The sequence below is a fragment of the Eublepharis macularius genome, chromosome 3, assembly GCF_028583425.1.
Source record: "Eublepharis macularius isolate TG4126 chromosome 3, MPM_Emac_v1.0, whole genome shotgun sequence".
NCBI classification, from domain to species: Eukaryota; Metazoa; Chordata; class Lepidosauria; order Squamata; family Eublepharidae; genus Eublepharis; species Eublepharis macularius.
The window spans coordinates 53,851,317-53,877,081 of record NC_072792.1 but is presented as its reverse complement, the minus strand read 5'-3'; the positions used below and the strand labels follow the sequence as shown (position 1 = coordinate 53,877,081).

The 25,765-nt window shown below is 45.2% G+C and overlaps 1 protein-coding gene across 2 annotated transcripts in view; it reads right to left on the bottom strand.

The window, feature by feature from the left end:
* CRACDL (CRACD like) overlaps positions 1–25,765 on the bottom strand; it is a 71,468-nt gene that overhangs the window by 7,455 nt on the left and 38,248 nt on the right. For both annotated transcript variants that reach the window (XM_054973491.1, XM_054973490.1), the window contains exons 4-8: positions 25,291–25,426; positions 16,741–16,902; positions 15,806–15,874; positions 11,930–12,157; positions 6,471–8,076 (exon numbers count right to left, since the gene is read on the bottom strand). In XM_054973491.1, the coding sequence (XP_054829466.1) occupies positions 6,471–8,076; positions 11,930–12,157; positions 15,806–15,874; positions 16,741–16,902; positions 25,291–25,426 (2,201 nt within the window). The remainder of the gene's footprint in view (positions 1–6,470; positions 8,077–11,929; positions 12,158–15,805; positions 15,875–16,740; positions 16,903–25,290; positions 25,427–25,765) is intronic.

Below are 25,765 nucleotides of genomic sequence, written 5' to 3'. Positions count from 1 at the left end.
ATCGTACACAGAAATAGACTAAGATATAGGAATGTCATCTACTAAAAATTGTTCTCTTGCACCTCCTGGTAATGAATGGTACATTAATACAAAACATGAAGTGTCTCAAAAACTAGTAGTTTCAAGTGGGCATTTAAATGTACAACTGAGGTCAATCTGTATGTCACTTGCCCTTTTCACACTGCTTACCTGCTGCCGCAATGTCGCGAAATATTGCGCAAAAAACGCGGAAGATAGCGTCTTCTCGCGAGAGTTTTACGCGATGTCACGCAAAGTCTCATGAGAAGGCGCTATCTTCTGCGTTTTTTCGCGATATTTCACGACGTTGCGGCAGCAGGTAAGCAGTGTGAAAAGGGCCACTATCTTTGAATCATATGAATGACAGAAGGAATGGGACACAATGACTGGATATGAAATCTTTGGGGTGTGAAAACACACCAAAGGATTTGTAGACCAGCTTTATAAAGAACAGGCATGAAAAGGACAAATACAGTGCTACGATGTCACAAGATTGCAAACCCATCGTGGACATTTACTGAGCAAAGTACAATAATGAAAATCAGGACATTCAGCAAAAGAAATACAATAGGGTATGGTAGCAGAAAAATTGAAAAACAAGCATAAAGCCAGGCACAGAGTTGAAATCTTTCTGAAACAAAGCATAACTAATTTACATGGCATGTTTAGCAATGTGGAAAATTCCCTGGTAGGTGCATGTCTACATTAGCAGGCAGTACCCAACAGAGTAGCATATTGTCCCTGTTCCCTGTCCCTACCAATGCATTTCCCTCGGCTGCTTCTTATGGAGGCTGTGATGGAGGCTGCTTCATCACTTTTCTGATAATACAGAAAATTTTTGAATATCAATATACAACTTAAACTGGAAGCCTTTTTGTTGGGACTAATGGACAATCAGTTGGAAAATAAACATTGTACCCTATTTTTATATATGACAACAGTGGCTAGGCTTCTATATGCACAAAAATGGAAAAGTACAGTACTGCTTTCAATTGAAGACTGGATTGTGAAAATGATGGATTTAGCAGAGATGGCTAAACTTACAGCTCTGATCAGAGATAAAACACTGTCTACTTTTATAGTAAATTGACTTTCTGCATGAGACAAGAAAAAATGAACTGATGATTTGTGGATTCGATTTCTAAGAAGATACATTTGGGAAAACTAAATAGAAGGGAGGCATTATTGAAAAAGTAAATTTTGGAGGTATCAAAACTACAAGTATAATGTTTGTAAATATACGATAGGTGTTGTAGAGAGAAATGGAAAATGATTTCTTAAATATTTATTGTTTTTCTTTGTTCTTTTTCTTTAATTTTTGTTCTCTTTTTTCTCTCTCTCTTCATTTCTTTTTCCTTTATTTTCTTTCTTCCCTTTTTATTGGGATTTTAAATGTATCAATAAAATAAGAAGTATTTTAAAAAGAGTGGCTGGAAAATGGAATGGAACGTTGGGATTTATATCAACCCATTCCATGACCATATATAGCACATTTTTAAAATGTGTTCTGTCTGTTACTTTATAAACAGATAAACATTGTGTAGCAATTCATTAATTACCACTGAAGAAGGCCTTATGGCTTAAGCGCATATGGTCTGGTGATTATAGATCTGTTCCTGTTCATTTGAAAGGGATCTGCATTACATCCTTGTGTGTGTTGTTATATCTTGTTTCATTATTTGTACTACACAAGGGGAAGGTGACAAACTTAGGTGCTAAATACATAGACATTGTATTCAATTTTTTATTGTTCTATATTCTATTAACTTCTGTATTATATTTTCATTTCCTATATTATCTTTCATATTCTGTTCGCTTTGGTTTGTTTTTCCTCGAACTTTTTGGTTACTTGCTTCAGTACAAGGCAGTTTTATGTGTTCATGAGTTATATCCTTCTACACCACTGACTTCAAAGTCGATGCTTCAGATTAGGTGTTTAGGATGGTACTGTCCATGCATTAACGACAGGATCTTTTAAGTAAAAAGAATACTAGAATACTAGACTTTATGAGCTTTTGTTCTGATCAAGTGGATAATTCTTATGCCCTTCCCACTCCAAGGTATCAGCTATGTAGACTGCAGGGATCCAGTGTAATTTTCTACCATTCACACACTCCTTTTTGCTCTTTGAATTGGACTCTGTCCCATTTTCCGCTTAAGTACAAAGATCCATCATCACCATCTATAGTTTGAGCCCAACACTGCACAAAACACTGGAGTTCTGAGAAACAATGGAGGCACAGTGACTGCTCTCAGAATAATTGCTTGCAACTTATTATTTTTACTCATTCGCCTGGTGGTAGGTCACCTTGAATGATTTTGGTTTTTCAGTCCTGTTACGGTCTAGTGAGCATTTGTGACTCACTCTGACAGTGCAAAGCACTGGGGAATTCATAAGCCAGGATGAAAACTTGAATCTTTACACAGTCTGATTTTTATCCCTGTCTGACAGTACAACAACTAAAAGCCATTAATGGCCTATATTATTTGGGATTACCAGCAGGCTTCTGTAACCGAATGGGCTTTTAAATGAAAGGTTTACTAAGTGCAGCACCCAGAGAGTGGAAGGGAAAGGGTTAAAATACTACCTGAAGGGAGAATGATTGACAGGCTACTCTCCCCTCTCTGTGATTGGCCAGTGAGAAGGTAACAATTGATGCTGACAGAATTGTTGGAAGAGTTGAAATTTAGAGTCTGACAAGGAGGGTGGAGTCAGATTAGTAACCCTCTGTGTGAGAAAAAATGAAAAGTTTGCCTTAACTGGGACATCTTTAGGTTTATGGAAGACTTTTAGTTAAAGTACTTAATTGTAAAATCCAGCACTAATTTACACAGACAAGACAGAACTGGGTTGTTGGCAGGAGTGGGTAGTGATAGGAGATTCCGCTTCAGCCAAGTTATCAGGGTTATGTCTTTTGGAGAAGAATAATTTCTGCCCAGTGTCTAAAAAAGGGGGGATTGGCTCTCAGAAGGACACTGGGTCTGGTATAAAGGGAAAAGAGTGCTGTAGTGAAGTCAGAACACCTGAACTGTAAAGTAAAATCTATGAAGGAACCTTGTTAATGCACCCTAAGTATGAAGGGACCTTGTTAATGCACCTCTTACTTTTAAGATATGAAACTACTGAAACTAAGTTTTAAGAAGACTTTGTGCCTAATGCTTGTGAAGTATTCTGTTCTAATATCAAAATTTTCCTCAGCCTTTCTTTCCCTGCCTACCTATATACCAGCCCTACCTGTTTAATAAATCTGCTGTTTCCTTTTGAACTTTAGTCAGCCTCTAGTCCCATTACATTTAAAGAAGTGGGCTCTTGCTTCTCCCCTTCCAAATATTTGGGCTGGGATATAAGTCAAAAATACATACGCTTCTTATGTATTATCTCGACCTGGCTGGCCTGGCCACCAGGATTCAAGCTATGGTAACATCAAGGCTTGACTACTGTAATGCACTATACACAGGTCTCCCATTTAAGTTAACTAGGAGACTCCAATTAGTGCAAAATCCTGCAGCTCAACTGTTATCAGGAGCGAGCAGAAGCAGGAACATCATTCCCATCCTACAGTCATGCCATTGGCTACCTATCAATTACCGTGCTCAGTTCAAGGTATTAGTTATTACATACAAAGCTCTTCATGGCTTTGGTCTGGCATACCTACAGGACTGCCTCCCTCCCTATGTTCCTCCATGACACCTTCGCTCATCTGAACAGGGTCTCCTGCAGGTGCCAAGCTGTACATGGGCAAAATCAACAGCAGTCCGTACACGGGCTTTCTCTGTGGTGGCCCCTACCCTGTGGAACAGGCTGCCTGAGGAGGTCAGGAGAGCCCCCACTCTCCTGACTTTCTGCAAACGATACACAACTGAATTATTCAAAAAGGCTTTTTATTCTAATGGGAGGGCTGTATTGTAGGGAGGGGGTCTCAGATGCTTCCCTAATGAGTTAGGACTTCATCACTATACTGCCTTACATGTTATCTGCTGTTTTAAATATGTATTCCTATGTACCACCTGTGCTCCATGTTGTCTGTCAGTCCTAAAACTGATTATGTTCTGTTTCACTATTTTTTCTACTCTGTATTGGATTCTTGCTAATGCTATGTCTTTTAAACTTGTATCTATGTACCCTTCAGCATTGTTTATGGAAATGTCCTTGATACTGTATTGAAATGTACTTGATACAGATTGTACTAATCTCATGCTGTGTAATCCGCCTTGAGACTAAGTGAGAAAGATGGACTATAAATGACAGACAAATAAATAAAGTAGTGACTAACTCCACTGAGAGAAGGACAAGCTGTCTAAAAGACTGAAAATAACAGTGTTTTATATGATGCCTCACTGCTGTTTTAGGCATCCCTAAATGAGCTAAACTTCATTTTCTTTCCTTAATGTTTTATAATGAGTTGTGCATTACATTACGTTTCATAACTTTAATGAGAAGAGAACTCATTACACAAGGCAATTGCTTCTAAGCCCTTTGCATCAGAATTTAATTTCCTTATTGAAAGATATGGCCATCATGCAACTATTTAAGTAATCTAGAAATTAACTCTGTTCTGAAAAGAACCAAATTCTAAACTTTATAGCGACAATTGTATTGAGATAACCCTGCCTGAGCTACAGAATGACGTTCCAGACTTCTGGGGTAGTTAGTAAAATCAACTGGCATGTTGTTCTTAATACTCCCTCCTATAAACATTGCCTGCAGGTTTTTTTAGGGGTGTGCACATAGAAAAATTAGATAAATCTGAACTGGGAATACAGAATCAGAGAAAAAATTCGGTATTTGCTGAATACCGAATTAATTCTGTAGCTCAGTTTGGTTATATAAGAGAAATTCTGTAAAATTCGGCCATTGTTTCCTATGGGAAACTCACTCTGGGGGCTTTCTGGTGGGCTGGAGGGGCATTTTTAAACCAAACTCCACAAAATCTGCAGGAAACCTACTCCTGACTGTTCTCTAAAGATCCCCTATGTTTCATGAAGATTAGACTCTGGGGACACCTTCTTTGGAGACCCCCAAAGAAGGTGCCCTCAGCCACTCTCCATTATTCCTTATGGGGAAAAAGTCAACACTGACTCTCACTGCAGAAACACACCAGGGCAAGGGTGCCATGGCCAGGGCACACTCCTAAATGCAAGCTGAGCTCATCCATAGAAAGCCCAACAGAACCCTAAAGCAAGGGAATGGAATCCCCCCAGAACCAAAGTAGAAGAAGGTGGACCAACATCACACCAGAGAATCTTGTTCATTCCACCCAAACTAAACTGAGGGACACTGCTGCAAGGGACACTGCTGCAACTTAGCTCAACAGAATCTAACTGAAGCAAGGGAATGGCTTGTCCTTGTGGCTAGGCACTACTTGGTTCTTTTCTGTGGTGTTCCCCCACTCGCTGAATCCAGTGACTAGCTGCTGTGAATGACACTGGTTCTGGGGGGGATTCCATTCCTTGCTTCAGTCTGCTTATCTCTTGCCCCAGTGTATTTCTGCAGTGGGAGTCAGCTTTGACTTTTTTTCCAATAGGAAACAATGGAGTGGCTGGGGGCACCTTCTTTGGGGGGGTCATAAAATTAGCCCCCAGGGTCCAATCTTCCTGAAACTTGGGAATTATTTAGATGATAGGAGTAGGTCCCATGCACATTCGGTGGAGTTTGCTTGAAAAATGCCACCCCCAGCCCCCTGGACAGTCCCCAGATAGTTTTCCCCTTGGGAGTAATAGAGAGTGGCTGGGGCATTTTGGGGGGGAGGGCTCTCATGTCATTTCATAATTAGCATACATGATTTTTAAACAATTCTTATTTGCAGCAAACTACCACTCTGGAAGAGGCAGTGCACCACTGGCTTCCCCTTGGCTATAGCCCTTTGTAAAGGAGGCTGACAGAATGTAAGCACTGACTAAATATGCTATGAAACAGTAAGTTTTTGAACTTGAAGCTTAAAGACACTGTGGCTGAACAGTGACCTGCTGGCATGACTATTTCAGATGATCTAGTTCTTCATGACACACTTTTTGACTTACTGTACTTTGCAAAGTAACAACACTGAACAAACATACTTAATTTTTCCATGTTAAGTATTTACAAATATATAACATTCCTGAGATTTAAAGTGTCCCAGAATCTCACCTAAAAGCTTGTGCATGCATGCCACTTCACACATTTCCAAGCTTTGTAGAATGGCTTTTGAGGAGCATAAAGGGCTGGTGTGGGAAGGAAACAGGAGTTTCAAAAGTTTGGTAGTACCATGGGAGGATTTCTGCCTTTGCTCTTTGGAGTCTGCCTTTTTTTGGAACAATGACATAACAAGCCAGTGTATCGTCTATGGCACTAAATAAAACTCAAATTTTGAGCTTTGTAGACTCCTAAAGAACTGCATCCTCCCCTTACCCAAGCAACGTGTCTAATACATTTCAAAAGTAATTTAAACATATAAGAACATCAGAAGTCTTACCAGGCACTTCAGAGGGACCAGTTTTTTTGTCCAAATCTTTCTCTTCATTTTTTGATTCAGGGCATTTGATGGCCTTTTCCTGTTTTTCTGTACTTGTGTTAGTGCCGGTAATAACCAGGTTTTGTAAAATAGGCTTCCTTGGCAATGGAGGCTTTGCACGGCACGGTTCAGGGGACTTTGTCTTAGTTTTGCAGGTTTCGTTTAATGTGTTGCCGATATTTATGTTAGTTGTGTTTCGCACTTCTCCCTTTTCACTTTTTATCAAAGTTGAAGGCAGCTCTTCTTTTTCTAGGTTAAACTCTGCACTGTATCTTTTTGTCTCTTTTGATTCCCGTGAAGAACTGTCTCTGTATCTCAGTGATAATGAAGTTGATCTGAGTTTAACTTGAAATGGATTTTTATCTTCACAACCTGTCTGGCTAGCACTTGACTGCTGTGGTAGGCCACTACCAGAATTACTCAACACTGATGTTGGATTTATGGCCTGGGGCAGTGACTCAAGCATGACATTATCTAGTCCTTTACCTGTGCTTTCCCATTCATACGGAGGAGGAGGTGTCTGTGTGTTAGTGCTGCTTTTTTTCTCTTGAAAAGTTTCTGGCTCCTTCAGCTTCTCGTCTCTCGAGGAGCTTTTTATTTTAGTCTGCAATACCTGTATGTTTATTGGATTTTCACATTCTGAATTTTCTTTCCGGCTCAAGCTGCTAGTCCTTAGCCTCTCACGAGATGAAGACACAGAAAATTTTTTCAAGGCACTGAGCTCACTGGCTGCTTTCTCAGTTTTCCCTCCCAGAATCAATATACCAGGTGCTACGGGAGAGTTGTTTTCTTTCTCAGATGCAAGGAACTCTTGTGTAGGTTTCATTTTGTCTAGAGTCCAGGAAGAAGGTATGCCTTTCTGTGATGTAGGGGCTGTACATGGAGACTGAGAATAACTATTATTCTCAGGACTGGCTGCATCTCTAAGCTGAAAATGACTTTTTGGTAAAAGAGCAGGAGAATTAGCCAGTGAAGATGATACTGTATTAGAAACGTCTTCCACAAGTGCAGGAGCTTCCTCGTCTATATTTTTTCTTGTTCCATCTAATGTAGAAAGAACATCATTTTTGGTTAAGGTACTCATATCACACAGCAAGCCACTCTTGGAAGGCACATCAGAAATGTGTTTACCACTTAAATTCCCCTGGCATATCTTCTCTGATTCATAGCACTCTTTGTCCCTTTGTGTTTCTAGTTCTGGAGTAAGACAGAATGTTGCTACATTTTCTTTCTGTTCAGAAGAGGGTAATGAAGGTCTAGTGTGTGAAAATCCTTGTGATGTTTGGCAGTCCTCTAGATTATATTCACAGAGAGACAAATCCAATTGAGAGGCAGAGTGCAACATGGGAGAATTTTCATCTTGATGATTCAAGCTAGGCTGCAGGCCCTTTGACATTTCAAGTTGCTGGGAGTATGTGGCATCATTTGATGAAGCTGTACTTTCTGTCGTGGTCAGACAGCTAGAACTGACACTTTCATAGGTTAGTTCAGCCAGCACCTCTTTCCTTTCACATTCATCTTCCTCAGGGGTAGAGCTCAGGTCATTTTGAGACTCTGACAGACTTTTCTGCAAGAAATGAATAATAATATAAAATCCCTGCATCAAAGCATTATGTACTTAAATTTGCTCACTACAAAGGGGGTAGAATCACCAGATTTTGCCCTTCCCCACAGAAGGGAGACAATCCCTGCACTGGTAATCTTAAAAACATGTTATACATCCATTTTTATCACTTAGAAATTATTATTATCAGCCTGCCTGAGGAAGTCAGAAGAGCACCCATTCTCCTAGCTCTCTGCAAATGATGCAAAACCGAATTATTCAAAAAGGCTTTTGTATTGTAATGAGGGGTCTCAGATGCTCTGCTAATGATTTAGAGACCACAGACTTCACCCATAGACTTCACCATTATGTTGCCATATGTACTATTTGTTGCTTTAAATATGTGCTCCTATGTCAGTCCTAGAATTGCTTATGTTCTGTTTCAGCATTTGTTCAACTCTGTATTGGATTCTTACTAATGCTATGTCTTTGTAAAATTATGTTTATTTAATTATGTTTCAGGCTTTGCAAAGAGAAAAGCAACAGCTGCTGCTTCCTTGCCACTTTGTTTCCAAAGGGTTGTGAAAAACACTTGGGTTTTTTTCTCTTTGCAAAGCCTGAAACATGCCTTGGAAGGAGGGGAAAGCAGCTATTTAATCCTTTCCTGGCTTTTAAAGCCAGGAGGAAAGTGCAGTAATGTTACAATGTTAGAGTGCTGCAGTGCTACAATGTTACAACATTGCTACGCTTTCTTGCCTTTACAAAAAAAAAGAGAGTGTGTGCATACCCCAAAGGAAGAAGGGAAAACCAGCCATTTAGCCCTTTCCTGGCTTTTAAAGCCAGCAGGGAATAAGCAAACTTCTGCAAACATGGGAAGCAGAACAGGTACTGAAACACTTTAAATTTCCAGCTAGCATTTAAAAGCAGCAACACTTTTCTTGCACGCAAGAGAACTGTTGCTCCTTTCAAATGCTGGCACTTTTTTCAGCTCATGGAGGATCCCCCTCCTATCAGCTGAAAAACAGCTGGGTGCACACCTCTACTGCAGAAGCTTATCTCCTGTTGCCTAGGAAACTGATTGATTGGCACCAGGCTGTCTGCAATGACGAACCAAAAATGAACCAAACGAACCAGCCTAAACTTCGTCCCGGTTCGTCAGAAGTAGGCTCTGATGAACCGCTGGTTCATGAACCATGAACTGGCCAGGTTCGTGATGAATTTTGGTTCGTATTTCAGTTCGTGCCCATCTCTAGTTATGAATCAAACATCTGTACTTCTTAGCTTTTCAAAACGTTTCTTTCATATCTCTCTTGGCTTGGGGGAGCATGTATCAACCATTTATCTTTACAAGATGCAGCAGCCTATTCTCTCTACAAAATGTAACAATCTGAAATCTTTTATGTTTAAATGTTTTTCCTCTTTCTAATGATAACAATGCTTTCTGAATGATCATAATTATGCAAGTTATTTCTGATATAGCTTCAGAAAACTTTGTATAAATATGACTTTTAGTCTAGTAAACTAAACTGGATTCGTTTATAGCAATTTGTTTAGTAAGCATCTTCCTACAATGCTTACATTTGTCTGCCTATAGACTGAACACCCAAACAAAGTCAAAGCTTTGTATTCTTTTTGTAGCAGCTATTTATTTATTTCCCACTTTTCCACATAAATATCTGTGAGGCCGCTTACAATAATAAGAATTTTAAAAGCAGTAAAACAATAAGACAAAACAATAAAAACAACAAATCAAAAAAGAAATGGAACAAACGTATTTAAAACAGTATCAGATGAAACCAAGAAAAGCATATGCAAAGGACTAAGAGATAAAAGAAGTACAATTTCATAGAGCAGTTACTAAAACTCAGCAGGGAAACAGTATCTAAAATGCCTGGTAGAAGAAAACATTTTCATATGGCATGTACTAGCTTGTAAACTCAGCAACATTTGAGCTTTGATACAGAAACTGTTTCAAAGTTTAAGAAACACTACAGAAAAGACTCTGTCTCTCACATTCATCCATGTAGCCATTGAATGTGGGGGCACACAGTGAACAGTCTCTGACTAAGGTGTCAACTTGGTGGCAGCTACCTTTTTTTGCAAGTCAAAAGTGGTCATAAAAGCCAATAATTTATTCTAAAGAAACACATTTTCAAAAGACATGAAGAAAGTAGAGAGATATAGTATTGAAATAGGAATGTAAGAACATCAAAGCGTGTAGAGCACCTAATATTAGAAAACAAGATACACTTAGTGGCCATATTAGAGACTTAGTAGAACAATTAACATAAAGTTATTGTGTAATAAATAAATCTACAGAAAGTACAAAGAAAAATACGGGAAGTAGCTTTTCACTGTGTCAAAGCTGCCATAAAAGGTTCCTATAAATTAAGCATTTGACACATTCATCCACTGGATCTTTCCTGCATTGTTAAGGCAATTCTCAGAAGTGCAAAGCTACGCCTCATTTTCCAGTCACTCCCAGAAAATAAGTCAATGCTAGCATAGAGAGGAACCATAGTCTGGGACTTCTTACATTAGTGTAGAGCAGTGGGAAGAATCACCCTGCAGCTGCTTCCTCACAGCAAATGAAATGAGAGAAGGGGCTTTAAAATTCTGGTGATCATTTTGAGATATAAATCAGCAAGGCCACAATGAAGAATGTAATAATAATGGATGATTTAAACTAGTCTGAGGGCAAAGACAGACAGCACTCTAAATCATGGGTGATAATGATTTGCTACATTTGGAGGTATTTGTTTTCAGGGCAGACACTGAGTTCAGAACACTTTTTCACTCTTGGAATATTCACCTGCCTTCACTGCCAGAGTGACTGAATAAATGCAAACAACAGAAGGAAGCACAAGTAGCCAGAACATCTAGAGGACTGGGAAGAAGGACTGGATTTCATCCTTCCCTCCAGTGTCTCTATAAGCATCAAGTAGAAACTGGGACACATTTTTATTGTCAACCAAATAAGGAGAAGTTTATCCCTCTAGAGCAGATCAGCATGTATGCTGTTCATCCTGGACTTGCCACTAGCTCTGAGAGTAGCAGGCAGAACCCTTAAAAGCTGAAGAAGGACCAATCAACATACATACCCCAAGGGTCTCTTTCTATCACCTGAACTGTTTTATTTTAATTGCAAATTATTTCAATTTGTTTTAATTATAAAAACGAATCTATCCTGGAACACGCATGGAATCAGAAAAAGTAGCCCTTGACTTAGTTCTAACCCATAATATGGCAGAAACCTGAGCAGCTTTCATAAAATTTGTCTGGCTTTTCTTGGCCAAAGCTACTGATTGTGGAATGAAGTTTCCTATCTCTTACATTCTGATATGTTTTAAATTTGCTTGTTTTGATGCTTATTTAGAATTATTGTTATCTGTCCTAAGCCCAAATAAAATGGTGGGTTCCCAAAAAACTAAGCTAACAGTACAAAGCTAAGCAAAGTTACTCCATGAGAGTCAATAGGCTTAGAAGAGTGTAACTATGTATGCTTAGGATTGCGCTGAAAATAACTGTTCCACAAATTCTCTTGCTCCAGCTATATTTTCTTACTTTCTATTTTCCCCAGGCTTTCTAGCACTTAGACTTACAAAACATGTCACAAGTTATCATTAGGAACAAACTGGGATTAGATCACTTTGAATAGCCGATTCAGACACAGCTTCAACTTCACTGGCTTTCCTTCCTGCTTTATTAGGGAGTGTTCTATTTTTCAGTTACGTTTTGCTTTCTGGGAAACATATATATGCAGATCTCATTAAACAAAATAAAAAAGCAACAACCCATTTGAATTAATAAATAAAAGTAGAGATTGGAATAGGAACAAAAAATGGGTATTTTGACTTGGATTTTTTTGTTTCATTACCGAAGGTGGTCTTCTCATTTTGCTAGATCTCTGGTTTCGTGGCTTTACTAAAAGCTTGTGCTTAGCAGCTGAATTATCCAAGACAGCGGTGAACTCAGGAGGAGTATCAAAATCTGCAGGAGGTGAAAGGCTGCCTTCAGAGGTTGACACAGCTATAATTTTAACACTTGACTTCCTGGGAAATAACTGGCTTTCAGCAAAACAAGGTCTCCAAGGACTTGATGTGACCTAAACAAGAAACCCCACAGGGAAAGAAGTGTCACATAAAAGAATCACAGTTGTTAACAGAAGGTTCAAGGGTAATTTTAAACTGAACAGCAATAGAACCAGCAGCTATAGCTGCTTCACTCACACACACAGTTTTTCCTCAGTCAGAGATTAATCTCTCTCTTGGAGAAAGCTATGTACTTTAAAACATACAAGCTGTACTTGCCCCATGTACTCAAATTAGGAAGCCAACATGTAGTAGCTTCATATTCTCTGCATAGGGAGCCTAACAGAGACTTCCAAATAAACCTTTTGAAATTCTCGTTTTCTTATGGTACAGAGATCAATATTCAGAAAGGAAAGTATAAGAGTGCAAAGGAAAATGAAATATCATGGTAAGGCAGTAAAACACAGCTGCCAACATGGTTGAGACCATATGGCAAGCTATTTATTTAATAAACTTTAACAACACTAACCCTCCCCCGCCACAAACACATTTCACTCAGAAATGGAGTATATTTACATTAGACTCCAGGGCCGATTCCAGATGGCCATAAATTGCGGTTTTTCTGCGGAAATAATCGCTTACTGGCCATGCGTTCACTTTCGTCTCCATCCGCTTTGTCTCGCAGCGTGCTGTGCCGTCCCGCTTCCAGATGTTCGCACGGCCAACTGAGGTACCTGGGATTGGTTGTTTCCTCCCCGTCACAGTTGACATCGGGGGCCTTCATTGGTTCACATTTCAGGTTTTTTAAAAAAATTTTTTTTACGTGTTTTGCGCAAATGCGCAAACGCGCAGGTATGTGAATACGCAGCGTCGACTTTTGTGCGCTTTTGTGCATTTGTGCATTTGTGCGCATTTGCACAGTTCGATGTGCGCAAACGTGCGACTGCGCAAATGGCACCCGGTTTAAAAAAAAAATTAAGTGAATATTGTTGCCGGCCGGCCGGCAAAGGAAGTAGGGAAAGGGGAGGGCCTCTCCGCGGCGACGAAGCATCCAGAAGTGTGCAAACCCGCAATACCGCATTCACACCATCCGCTTATAGAGCGCAACCGAGCGCCATGGACCGCAGGTAAGCCGGGACGGGAAATTGCGGGTTTTTACGAGTGAGGTCGCTGAAAAAGCGAAAGCACTCGCTCTATTTGTGCCCATCTGGAATCGGCCCAGCAAGCCAGTGAGAAACTATGGGGGCTGGGGGATTTGGATATTCCATTTCACATCTCAAAATATCCCCCTCAAACCTCTCAGGGGCTTAACCATGCTCATTCCCTCCTTTTCCTTTAATTGACACTCAGTTGCCCTCAACCCTATGTCTCTTCTGGAGCATATTTTGTCTTTATCAGGCCATTGCTAAAGGTCAACCTTGTCTTTTAGTTGCTAATATTTTCTGTATCACTGAGAAGCTCTCTACCTTGTCAATGGATGGCCGTTCACAGTTTTCTTTATCCACACAAAGTTCAGCTAGTTTACTATTAAGCACAGTGATACTTAAGGGATAGCTCCTCCCATTATCTTGGGACACTGCGTTGCTGCCTATTCCATTTTCCAATTCTATTCTAACAAAGACAAAATACTTTTTACTAAGCCAAGTTTCTGTTTAGAAAAATAAACACACACACACACAACTTTATAAATCCCTTCCAAAGCATCTCTTGTTTGCAAAATACAATACAGGATGCCCTCCCAACCAAAGCGTCACATTTCTTCACCTGTATGCTCCTTGGACTCATGTGCTACATTTTCTTCTCCTTAAGCATATTACTATTTATTTATTTAGTAGATTTTTATCCCTCCCCTCTTCCAAGGAGTCAAGGTCCTTGTAATCAGAATGATGCAAATGTATTTACAACGGTTGATCTGGAGTATATGCAATCCAAAGAAGAGTTATACTCTTCTAATTCCTCTAATGTTAATGGGCTCACAAGAGTGTAACTCTCATTAGGACCATGCTGTAAAACAGGAAGAGCTTAACCAAACTTACTCCTTCAACTCAGTGCCTAAATGAAAATGTGACAAGTCTATGTCTACATAAAACTCTACTAGCCTAACCCTATTAGTCTAACCCCATTAGTCCTATTATTACAGATTTCTTCTAAGGAACTTTTCTAAAGATTTATTTTTTAAAACTAAGTTATTCTTCAAACTCAATTTTAAAAAATTGCATTGCATTAAGTATTTCATATAAAATTGAACACAAGCATTCCTGATTCAAAATGTGGGAGAAAGTCAGAAAATTAAACCTGTTGCAGAAAGAAAAAAAATAGAAACACTCAAATTTTAGACTGCTTGTAGGCACTGAGTTGAAGGAGTAAGTTTGGTTAAGCTCTTCCTGTTTTACAGCATGGAGAAAGTTATGCCAAAAAGAGTACACAATATCGTTCTCTAAGCCCCTCAGGTTTAAAAGTATACTTGGTACATCAAATAAATAGTCACTTAGGAAGTAATAAAAGAGCCAAGTAGTTCCATTATCCTCAATGCTTTTCACGCTGCTGCACTCTTCCTCTCCATCTCCCACATGCTGACTGTCTTTAGTTCTTTTCCAGCTGAGAATATCTAAATGTGGTCTTTCAGGAGCTATTAAAACTACTCTTCAAAATCTGTTGGGTGTATGTGCTGCTGATTAAAGAAAGGCATCTATTCACTCAACTCCAAAACCAGGGAGGGACATAATTTCAGACATTATCTTAATCTCACGCTGGGCTGGTTGAATTCAGACTCAGGTCTTTCAAGGCCAGTTGTCATCACCAGCAAAGAAGACTGGGGTCAGATCGTCTAGAAGGAGCACTGGTCAAGCAGTTACAGAAGAATAAGGGGACTGTTATTCCCCAACCTAGTGGACTGCTGATTTTAAAAACTTATATTCAGCAAAACCCTGAACTTGATAGCTCTCAAGGAAGCTTCTTAAAAGAATAAGAACATTCACAAGAGAGCAAAAAAGAAACAAAAAGAACCCTCCAATAGTAATAAACAAGCCGATTAGCAACAAAACCCTCTTAAATTACCTATAATAATAAAAAATGAGTAAAGTGACAGCTCTAGCAGATGAAATAGTAAAAGGCAGCAGGCAGATGAAGGAGGGTAAAAAACTGGTCACATATTGTTTAGGGCTTTAAAAGGCAGTAACTCACATTCTGAACAGGGTCTGTAAGTGAATAAGGAGAAGGTATAGCTTTTTCAGAAGTAAGGAGCTATGTAACAGAGTCTGTCAGTTTTTTGCCAACTGAAGCTTCTGAGCAGTTTTCAAAAGGCATCCTCATAGAGAGGCGTTGCAGTAATTTAAGATGAATGCCATCATACAGCGTGGATAACTGTCATCCATCCATGCCTCCCAAGGATTATACGGCCAATGCTGGGTCTGGTCAGATGCAGCTTTTCAGCAAGGAAAATTGAGGGAAGGATGCGCAAGAGCCCAAGACTCCCCACCAGTGTTACTGGACTAACTTCCCCTACTGAAAAGTAATCTGATGGTGTTTGAAATCTCAAAGCAGGGCAAAATATGGTAAATAAATTAACTCTTCTAGCCTCTATGCTTTTGCTAGAATCTCAGAGAACAGAGCAGTTCAATATACTCTCCTTGTATACAACTCTATAGGAGCCTCACAGTTGATTGGAATTGTCAATTGTTTCTGCCCTTTAATATATATATAATATATATGATTAAAGTTACCTGTTCTTCTTCTTCACTGCCTGTTCCAGCTAAACTCAAAGAGCTAAGATGCTTGTGAGAGTCAGAGAACTGTGGAGTGGAATGAGGAAAAGATTCGGTGTTAGATGACAAAATGAGATGAGTTACACAGAGAAGTTATATGCTATTCAAAGTACAAAAAGCTACAGAAAATGTAAACTATACGTGGAAAATCTCTACAAGGCTCTAAGAATTAGTAGGATCCTGAAAATGTCAAGGTTTGGGGTGGGAAGGTACCACACAAGAATACTGATTTAAAGCAATGTTACATTATCGTACATTTCTTTTTATTTTGCAGAAAAGTATCAATAGGTTGAGATCAGACATAATTTCATTCCTGTAATTGCTCTGCTACTTTTCTAGCACTGATACAGTGTTGCAGCCCCCACCGCAAAAGACAGCCGAATACATTCCTGAATAACCTGCTACGACCAATAAGTCTATACCCAAAGATATACTGCAAATATGTGTTTTAGAACCTTCTTATCCTTACATTTGTGCGTTTTTCTAAATAGCCTGCCCACAACACAGCAGAGTCCTGCTACCTATTGACTCCAGTAAACCAGAAGCAGAGCTTTGATCACAGAATGTGTTTGGTCCACCTCCCCTCCCAAATCACGCCTGAAGATCAAGGGTTGCTGGAAATGGCATGACATGTAACACTGTGGGTAGGAGGAAGGGGCAGAAATTGCACTCCCACACACACACCCTGGCACATGGACAAGTCTGGGCACAAACACTTGATTATCCATCTTTGTCACACTCATTTCTGCCTTCGGCAGTTTCTATAGTGTGGAAAACCTAGTTCAAACTCCTAACCACAAGGAAATACATTACCTTTCCCCTCTTCTGCTCTGCTTTCACAGTAACATTCTGAATGGCATTGCTTATACTCTTAATATTATAATTTATCCTACCTGTACTGTTTTTGAATTTAAAATTTCCTGAAGCAAAGACATTTCTGGTGGGCTTCTGGGTAGCCCATCATCCTCTGAACTCATTCCAGCATCATCCATTCTCTTTGAGGGAGTTGCAAATGGAGAAGTGCGGCCAAATTTCCAATTCTGTTGCAGTTTCAACTACAATGAAATGTTTCAAGCATATTTATGCATTTCTGCTATAATCAAGTAACTGGATTATGCATGCAGAATTTTTTTCTTCCCATGAGCAGAACCAGGTACATGCATACATGGAAAAATGTAATGTGTGTCAGCAAATGCAGTCCAGCATTTCCCTTAATCGCAGCTGCCCCTGTTCTCTCAAATTTGACAATAACTAGGGATGAGCATCATGAACTAATCAGAATCTAATTTGAATACATTAATCTTGGAAGGATAACTAATCCAAATGGATTTCTTCTGACTTTCGAACCAATTAGACCTGATCTGATCATTTTTCCTATGTATTCATAAAGGTGTACATTGCTTTTTATGTATTCATAAAGCGGTACATTGTCTTAAAGTTTCCATATCCTGGGGGTAGAAAAGGAAGTAAAGAGTGATTAATTAAATATGTGCCTGACAGACACATCATCCAGCCAGAATACTTTGTACCATGCAGCACCTGTCAGGGCTTGCCGCGGCTGCCGCTGGGCGTGGCACTGGGCGGTCTGCTCCTGACGTCACAGGGGGGCCAGGGACTCTGCAGGACCCTGCTCTGTGGAAGGAGGGGCGGTATACCTCACCCAGACTCCCTCTCAGTCCACTCGCTGGCCTGCTCAACCTGGCCTGCTTACCCTCTGCGTCCTCCTTCATCTCCTCCTTCCAGAACTCTCCTCCAAGCCTCCACCCTTGCATCCTACTGCTCTCATTCCACATCATCACTCCTCACTCACACCCACCACCCCAGAGCTCTTCCCAGCCACCCTTTATAGGGCTTCCTATCTCCACCCCGCCCTCCTTCCAGGCTTGTTCCCTCTCCTGACCGGGCCCAGCTGTGCGTTCCCCCAGGTGTTTCCCTCCAACCACTAATCCCTTCTGGGCTCCTTTGCCTAGCTGGCAGGGTGGGGTTGAGTGTGAGCCATCCCCAGCTGAGGGCTCCTTGGCCTTGCTCACGAGGGGCTGCCCCAGCCAGCCTCTGAGCTACTGAGCTTGCCTGGCCTTGCTCACGAGGAGCTGCCTTAGCCAGCTTCCGTGCTGCCTGCTTGGCAATGCTGGGCGGGGCTACCCATCTCCTCCCGCAGAATGCCTGTGGCAGCCCCCCCTGTAGAGGCTTGGCTTCTAGCAACTCCTGAGCCAGGCTGCTGTCTTCTAGCCCTGGCATGGCCCTGGGCTGTCTCAAGCTGCTGCAGCAGGGGTAGCTGGCTGGGCTGCCGGGATCAGCCACAGCTGCACCATGTTGGCTGGCTACTGGGCTTCTCTGGCTGAGCTGATGAGGGAAGGTGGGCCCAGCTGCGGCCCCTTGGCTGGCTGCCCAGCTCTTCCCACAGAGTGCCCTCAGCAGCTCTACCCGGAGGGGCTGGCTTCTGAGCACCTCCTGAGTCAGGTTGCCATCTTCAAGCTGGGGTGGATGCTGGGGCGTGGCTCTGAGTTGCTGTGGCTGCTTCTCCCCCTTTGCAGGTAAGGGCCCTGTTTGGGCTGCTGCTGGGTCCCAATTCTTCCTGCCTCTGCCCTCTCCCTTTGGTGTAGGCAGGTTCTGGCCCTGGCTGCTGGCTGAGGTGGCAGGACTGCTGTCTCCTGGCTGCCTCCCCCTGCTTCCTCTTGTTGAGGCCGGGGGCTGTGCCTCAGACCCCGGACACACCTCCCCCCTTAGCCTGGATGCCACCTCCGGGGGGTCTGGCTCGAAGAGTCTCGACATAAAGTCTGCGTCCATGTGGTTGGCCCCCCGACGGTAGGTGATGGCAAATCGGTATGGCAGCAGGGACAGGTACCACCTCAGGACGCGGGGGTTGTGCTCCTTCATGCGGTGCATCCACTGGAGCGGTGCATGATCCGACACCAGCGTAAAGGGGTTATTGGCCAGATAATATCTCAAAGCCCCCACGGCCCACTTGATGGCGAGGGCTTCTCTCTCGAGGGTGGCATACTTCTGCTCTGCCGGCTGGAGCTTGCAGCTTAAGAACAAGATGGGCACCCTCTCCCCGTCTTGCTCCTGCATCAAGACCGCCCCGAGGCCCGAGGCCGACGCGTCAGTTGCCAGGATGAAGGGCCTCTCAAAGTCGGGGTTCCAGAGCTTTGTGGTGTCTGACAGGGCGGTGCGTAAATCTTGGAAGGCAGCCGTCCGCTCTGGCGTCCAGCTGAGGCGACTAGAGCTGCCCTTCCTCAGGCAGTCTGTCAGGGGGGCTGCGCGGGATGCAAAATGGGGAATGAAGCGCCCGTAGTAGCCGAGGAGCCCCAGGAACCGCCTGAGCTGACGCTTGGTCTGAGGCTGGGGGACATCCCCGATGGAGGCCACCTTCTCAGGGGGAGGGCGGACCTGCCCACCCCCTATGACAAACCCCAGGTACTTGAGTTCTTGGAACCCCAAGTGGCTCTTCTTGGGGTTGGCCTTCAGCCCCGCCTTCTGGAGCGCGGCGAGGACTCTCTCCAGATGTTGCAGGTGGGTGGGCCAGTCGGGACTGAAGATGACGATGTCATCAATGTAAGCCATTGCGAAGTCCCGACAGTCCCCCAGGACTTGGTCCACCAGTCGCTGAAAGGTAGCCGCTGCCCCATGGAGGCCGAAGGGCATGCGGCTGAACTGGAAGAGGCCCCGGGGGGTGGCAAAGGCTGTCTTTTCCTTGTCCTCGGGGCGAACTGGCACCTGCCAGTACCCTTTCGTTAGGTCGAGGGCGGATAGGTACCGTGCGGGCCCCAACTGCCCCACCAGAACATCCGCCCGGGGCATGGGGTACGCGTCGAACTTGGCCACCTTGTTCAGCTCGCGGTAGTCGACGCAGAACTGAGTCAACCCGTCTGGCTTCGGCACCAGCACGATGGGGCTGCGCCATTCACTTCGGGACGGTTCAATCACCCCCAGGTGCAGCATTTCCTCCGTCTCCCGATCCACCGCCTCCCACTGCTTCCGGGGGATGGGTCGCCAGGTTGCCCGTGCAGATTGCCCCGGCTGGGTGGGGATGGCATGGTGCACCAGGTTCGTGACCCCAGGGCGTCTTGAAAAGACCCCGGGCACTTGGTTCCACAGGGCCTGTAGCTGGGCCTTCTGTGCAGAGTTGAGTTGTGGATCCACCTTCGGCTCCTCGAACTCCGGGGCGTCAGCGGTCCATGGCAGCTCGCTGTCTGGGAGGTCTAAGGGGTCTTCAGCCAAGGCGCACCCGTCCTCTGGCCGCTCATGCCACCGCTTGAGCAGGTTCACGTGCAGGGTTCTCCGTCGGCGTTGGCCTGGCCCGCACTGCAGCTCATAGGTGGTGGGGCCCAGCACCCTCCGAATTTGGTAAGGGCCCCTCCACGGGTCCCCCTCCTCCCGTGGGAACACCGAGTGGTGTACCAGGACCTTCTCTCCGACCTGGAAGGTCCTCATCCTTGCGCCCCGGTCGTAGGCCGCCTTCTGCTTTGTCTGGGCGTGGGTCAGCTGGCGGTTGGCCTCGGCCTGGGACTGCTGCACCCGCTCACGGAGCTGGCTCATGTACTCCGGTATGGGGGGAGCAGGGCTGCTGGTGCGGGGACCCCACCGTTCCGCCAGCCGAGAGAGCATCCCCCGCGGCTTGCGCCCGTACAGCAGTTCGAAGGGGCTAAAGCCGGTGGACGCCTGCGGGGTCTCCCTAAGGGCGAACATGAGGGGGTCGATGTATAGGTCCCACTGTCGAGGCTTGTCCCGTGTCATCTTCCTCAAGGCTTCCTTGACGGTCTGGTTCAGACGCTCTGCCAAACCATCGGTCTGAGGGTGGTATGCCGAGGTGAATACCTGCCGGATCCCCAAATTCTGGCAGAGTTGACGCATGGCTTTGGCCCGGAACGGCCCCCCCCGGTCTGTCAAGATTTCATCAGGCAGTCCCACCATGGCAAAAAGCTTGGACAGGGCTCGTATCATCCCCGGGGTCTGCATCGTCTTAAGCGGGATGACCTCAGGGAATCGTGTAGCATAGTCCACGATCACCAGGGCAAAGCGGTGGCCCCGGGGCGTGCGTGGCAGTGGGCCGATAAAGTCCATCGCGATGCGTTGGAAGGGCGTCTCTATGACGGGCAGCGGGGAGAGGGGGGCCTTTGGTGGGCGCCGGGCTGCCACCCGCTGACAGGTGGGGCACGAGCGGCAGTGGGCCTTCACGTCCGCGTTCACGGAGGGCCAGAAGAACCGCTCGAGGATCTTCTTCAGGGTCTTGTGGTGCCCCAGATGCCCGGCCCAAGCGTGCTCATGGGCCGTGCGGAGGACTTCTGCCCGGTAAGCTGCTGGCACCAGTAGCTGGCGGATCTCTCCCTGGCCGTTTGGGGCACGGGCTAGGCGGACCCACACCCCTCCTTGCTTCTCAATGCGGGGAAGCCGTTGGGACCTCCGCTCATCCTGCACTCGGTCCTCCTCACGAGCTGCTGTCTCCCGCAAGCGCTGTAAGGACTCATCTGCCCCTTGGGCCTCGCAGAAGGGGCGGTCGGCCGGAGGTCCCGCTGGGTCCTTGGCCCGCGGGCCTGCCCCTGGTCTGGTAGAGGGACCCTCGTCTGGGTCGGGAGCCTCCTCCACTTGCAGCGCTGGGGCCACCTGTGGGTTTGCCAGTCCCTCGGCTGCCTCCCTAAGTAGCCTGGAGAACCCCGGGGCATCTCTCCCCAGCAGCATAGGGAGCGGTAAGTGGGCTACCTTGGCAACTTCCAGGCGGCGGAGCGCTCCCAGATATTCCACTGTGATCCAGACCATAGGGTACGGCTGGGTGCGGCCCATCACGTCTGTCACTGGGACCCAGCGGTGCACTGGGGTGTCAGCTGGGATGAGTTGGGAACGAATTGCTGATACTGCGCTCCCTGAGTCCAATAGGGCTTGTAGGGTCTGCCGTCCTATTCTCACGGTGGCGCACAGACCCTGCACCGCCTTGCCGGCTGGTGGGTTAATTTCCCACGCAAATGCGCATACCACTGGTGGGGTGGCTGCAGGGGTGCAGGCTTGTATCTGGTTCTCCACCGCCTGCACTAGCTCCACTTGAGCTGCTTGGAAGGTTGCCTCCAGCTTCCTCCACATCTCATCCAGGTGTGCCTCTAGCCATGGTCTGAGCTGTACCGTGGCGTTGGGGTGCATCCCCTCGCCTGGCGCCTGCGTTGGAACAACCTTCCCCGTACGGGCCACCAACTTGTCAGGGCTTGCCGCGGCTGCCGCTGGGCGTGGCACTGGGCGGTCTGCTCCTGACGTCACAGGGGGGCCAGGGACTCTGCAGGACCCTGCTCTGTGGAAGGAGGGGCGGTATACCTCACCCAGACTCCCTCTCAGTCCACTCGCTGGCCTGCTCAACCTGGCCTGCTCAACCTGGCCTGCTTGCCCTCTGTGTCCTCCATCTCCTCCTTCCAGAACTCTCCTCCAAGCCTCCACCCTTGCATCCTACTGCTCTCATTCCACATCATCACTCCTCACTCACACCCACCACCCCAGAGCTCTTCCCAGCCACCCTTTATAGGGCTTCCTATCTCCACCCCGCCCTCCTTCCAGGCTTGTTCCCTCTCCTGACCGGGCCCAGCTGTGCGTTCCCCCAGGTGTTTCCCTCCAACCACTAATCCCTTCTGGGCTCCTTTGCCTAGCTGGCAGGGTGGGGTTGAGTGTGAGCCATCCCCAGCTGAGGGCTCCTTGGCCTTGCTCACGAGGGGCTGCCCCAGCCAGCCTCTGAGCTACTGAGCTTGCCTGGCCTTGCTCACGAGGAGCTGCCTTAGCCAGCTTCCGTGCTGCCTGCTTGGCAATGCTGGGCGGGGCTACCCATCTCCTCCCGCAGAATGCCTGTGGCAGCCCCCCCTGTAGAGGCTTGGCTTCTAGCAACTCCTGAGCCAGGCTGCTGTCTTCTAGCCCTGGCGTGGCCATGGGCTGTCTCAAGCTGCTGCAGCAGGGGTAGCTGGCTGGGCTGCCGGGATCAGCCACAGCTGCACCATGTTGGCTGGCTACTGGGCTTCTCTGGCTGAGCTGATGAGGGAAGGTGGGCCCAGCTGCGGCCCCTTGGCTGGCTGCCCAGCTCTTCCCACAGAGTGCCCTCAGCAGCTCTACCCGGAGGGGCTGGCTTCTGAGCACCTCCTGAGTCAGGTTGCCATCTTCAAGCTGGGGTGGATGCTGGGGCGTGGCTCTGAGTTGCTGTGGCTGCTTCTCCCCCTTTGCAGGTAAGGGCCCTGTTTGGGCTGCTGCTGGGTCCCAATTCTTCCTGCCTCTGCCCTCTCCCTTTGGTGTAGGCAGGTTCTGGCCCTGGCTGCTGGCTGAGGTGGCAGGACTGCTGTCTCCTGGCTGCCTCCCCCTGCTTCCTCTTGTTGAGGCCGGGGGCTGTGCCTCAGACCCCGGACAGCACCATCCCAGACTAGTGTTTCTGTGCATCGTGTTCAATCCAACCATATTAATAACTCATTGACTTAGGCACAGCACTCACACCGTATACACAGGGGTGCTCCCTGGCAGAATCATTCCAGTTACCTGGCATTAGCCTGACCTCAGGAATGGCCAAATGATTTGCTTGTACCTGCCGGCAGGGATGGGAAAAACAGAGAGAGGTTTCCACAATCATATCTAATTCCCCTTTCCCAAAATCTGGGACCTTTAGACAGAGCAAAGGCTTTGCTTGCATACTTGGTAAAGTGGGAAAGGCTACCTGGCCTCACATGGGGAGAGACAACCAAAGAACCACAAGATGGTCTTCTCATGCTCTATCCCACTCTCTCCCTGATGGTAGGTAGCTCACTCACTTTGTAGATCAGAGACTAATGTTTCTACCACAAAAAGCAAAAAGCACACAGGGCAAGGTTGTGTAAAAGAAGTCTTGTGGTCCCCATGACACATGAATCAGCAGGCTCATAAATAAAGCAGGAGAGGAGGTCTATTTATTTTTAAATGCAAAACAGAGCAAGAAAGTGAGGGATGTAAACCCTACTCCCCTCTCCATCTCCAACATTATGTCACTGCAGTAAGCACTTAGGCTCTTATGCAGAGCAATCCAAAGCAGACTTATGCCTTTCTGAGCCCAAATGACTTCAGTGAACTTAGAAGGGGTAACTTTGCTCAGGATTGTACTGCCAAGCAGGGTTTTTTTTTCCCTCCTAGCCTGTTCTGCAAGAAAGAATTTTAATTACCTCTGGAATAGCAACACTTTCTCCTATCTGCCTGATATTTGGGAGAAAGACTCCCTTGGAAGAGGGAACAATCTCTAAAAATATTATGGAAAGGAGACAAAAAAAGTTATAAGTGGGAATGTGTTTTCCATTGAAACCAATGTAAATATCATCCAGACAATGTATGTAACAACTAGGAGTGTGCAGCAGCAAAAAAAAAGGTATCATACAGAGCCAGATATCTGTAATACCATAAGTACTCATTATTACAGATATTTGGGGCCAAATAAACCAGTATGGGATCTGTATCCAGTTTTATTTGGGAATACTGAATATATTCGGCCATTACTCCGTATGGGGGAGCCTATCTGAAGTGCTGGAGGGCTTTTTTCAAGAAAACTCCACCAAAATTGCAGGGAACCTAGTCCTGGCTATAAACTAAAGACCCCTTCTCTGAGGACCAAGCTACAAGTGACAAATGATACTTGCCTGGCAAGTGAACAGAGTCATGTGTATTCTTTCCTGTTCACTTGCCATTCACTTGCTCTCAAGTGGAGAGCAAGTGAATGGCAAGTGAACAGGGAGGAATACACATGAGTCTGTTCACTTGCCAGGCAAGTGTCATTCATCACTTGTAGCTTGGCCCTGAGTTTCAGGAAGTTTCAGGATGCAGGAGTCCTGTTGTAAGGGCTCCTGAACAAGTGCCCCAGCCACTCTCTATTGTTTCCTATGAGGGGAAAATGCCAAGCTGGCTTTCAGGCAAAAACACCCAGGGGCAAGGCAGCACTGGCAAAGGCCCAGTCCCAATGTATGGTGAACCAGGAAAGCCCAACAGAGTCAACGTCAAAGCAGAGGAGTTAGCCGTGTTAGTCTGTAGTAGCAAAATCAAAAAGAGTCCAGTAGCACCTTTAAGACTAACCAATTTTATTGTAGCATAAGCTTTCGAGAATCAAGTTCTCTTCATCAGATGCAAACCAGAATCCCAGCAGAACAGCCCAGCAGAACCAATGTCAAACCAGAGAATGCCAGCTGAACAAAAGTGAAACAAGGGACATTGTTGCGAGCCCAACAGAACCGATGTCACTCACAGAAGTCAGGAATAATCAAGGTCTAATGACACCACAGAACAGAACCAAGTACCAACACATAACATTTAATTAAAAGGAACCTTATCGGGAAGTGGTTCTAATAGCTATTTAGTATGCTGTACATTAATGCCACTTGCATATTACTCGAGAATATGCACCAGAAAAAGCAACTATTTTCTTCAAGTTCAACTTTGGTAGTAAAAATATGTTGTAGATATTTTTAGATTACCTGCAAAGCCCTAATCCGACCAGAAACATTTTCTTGAGAAAATACTCGTACTGGCCTTGCAGGTTCTTGTGCAGCTTCAGAAATGAAAATGCTGTCGTGGGACAGGGCTCTGCTTCCCATAATACTGTTGTGTATCCTAGAAGAATATAGAAAGCTAATAAAATTGCACGTAGTTCATTTTTAACTTTCTTGTTGAATATTCTACATTTTCCCACAGAAATCATAAGTTTAACTTGAAAATAGGGTTATAGTAAATGAGAACACTAAATCAACTTCATGGCCATACCACACAGTCACCTGGGATCCTATATTTTTAGGGAAAACATTCACCTGACAATACTAAATAGAGGGATGCAAATGCAGTGACAATCCAAGCGATATTCTCCATGATCTTTTTGTGACACCACAGAAGAGACTGGAGAGTAAGTCTGGGCTTCGTCATAGCAGCTAAAAATGAAGCTTGGGCAAATGGAGA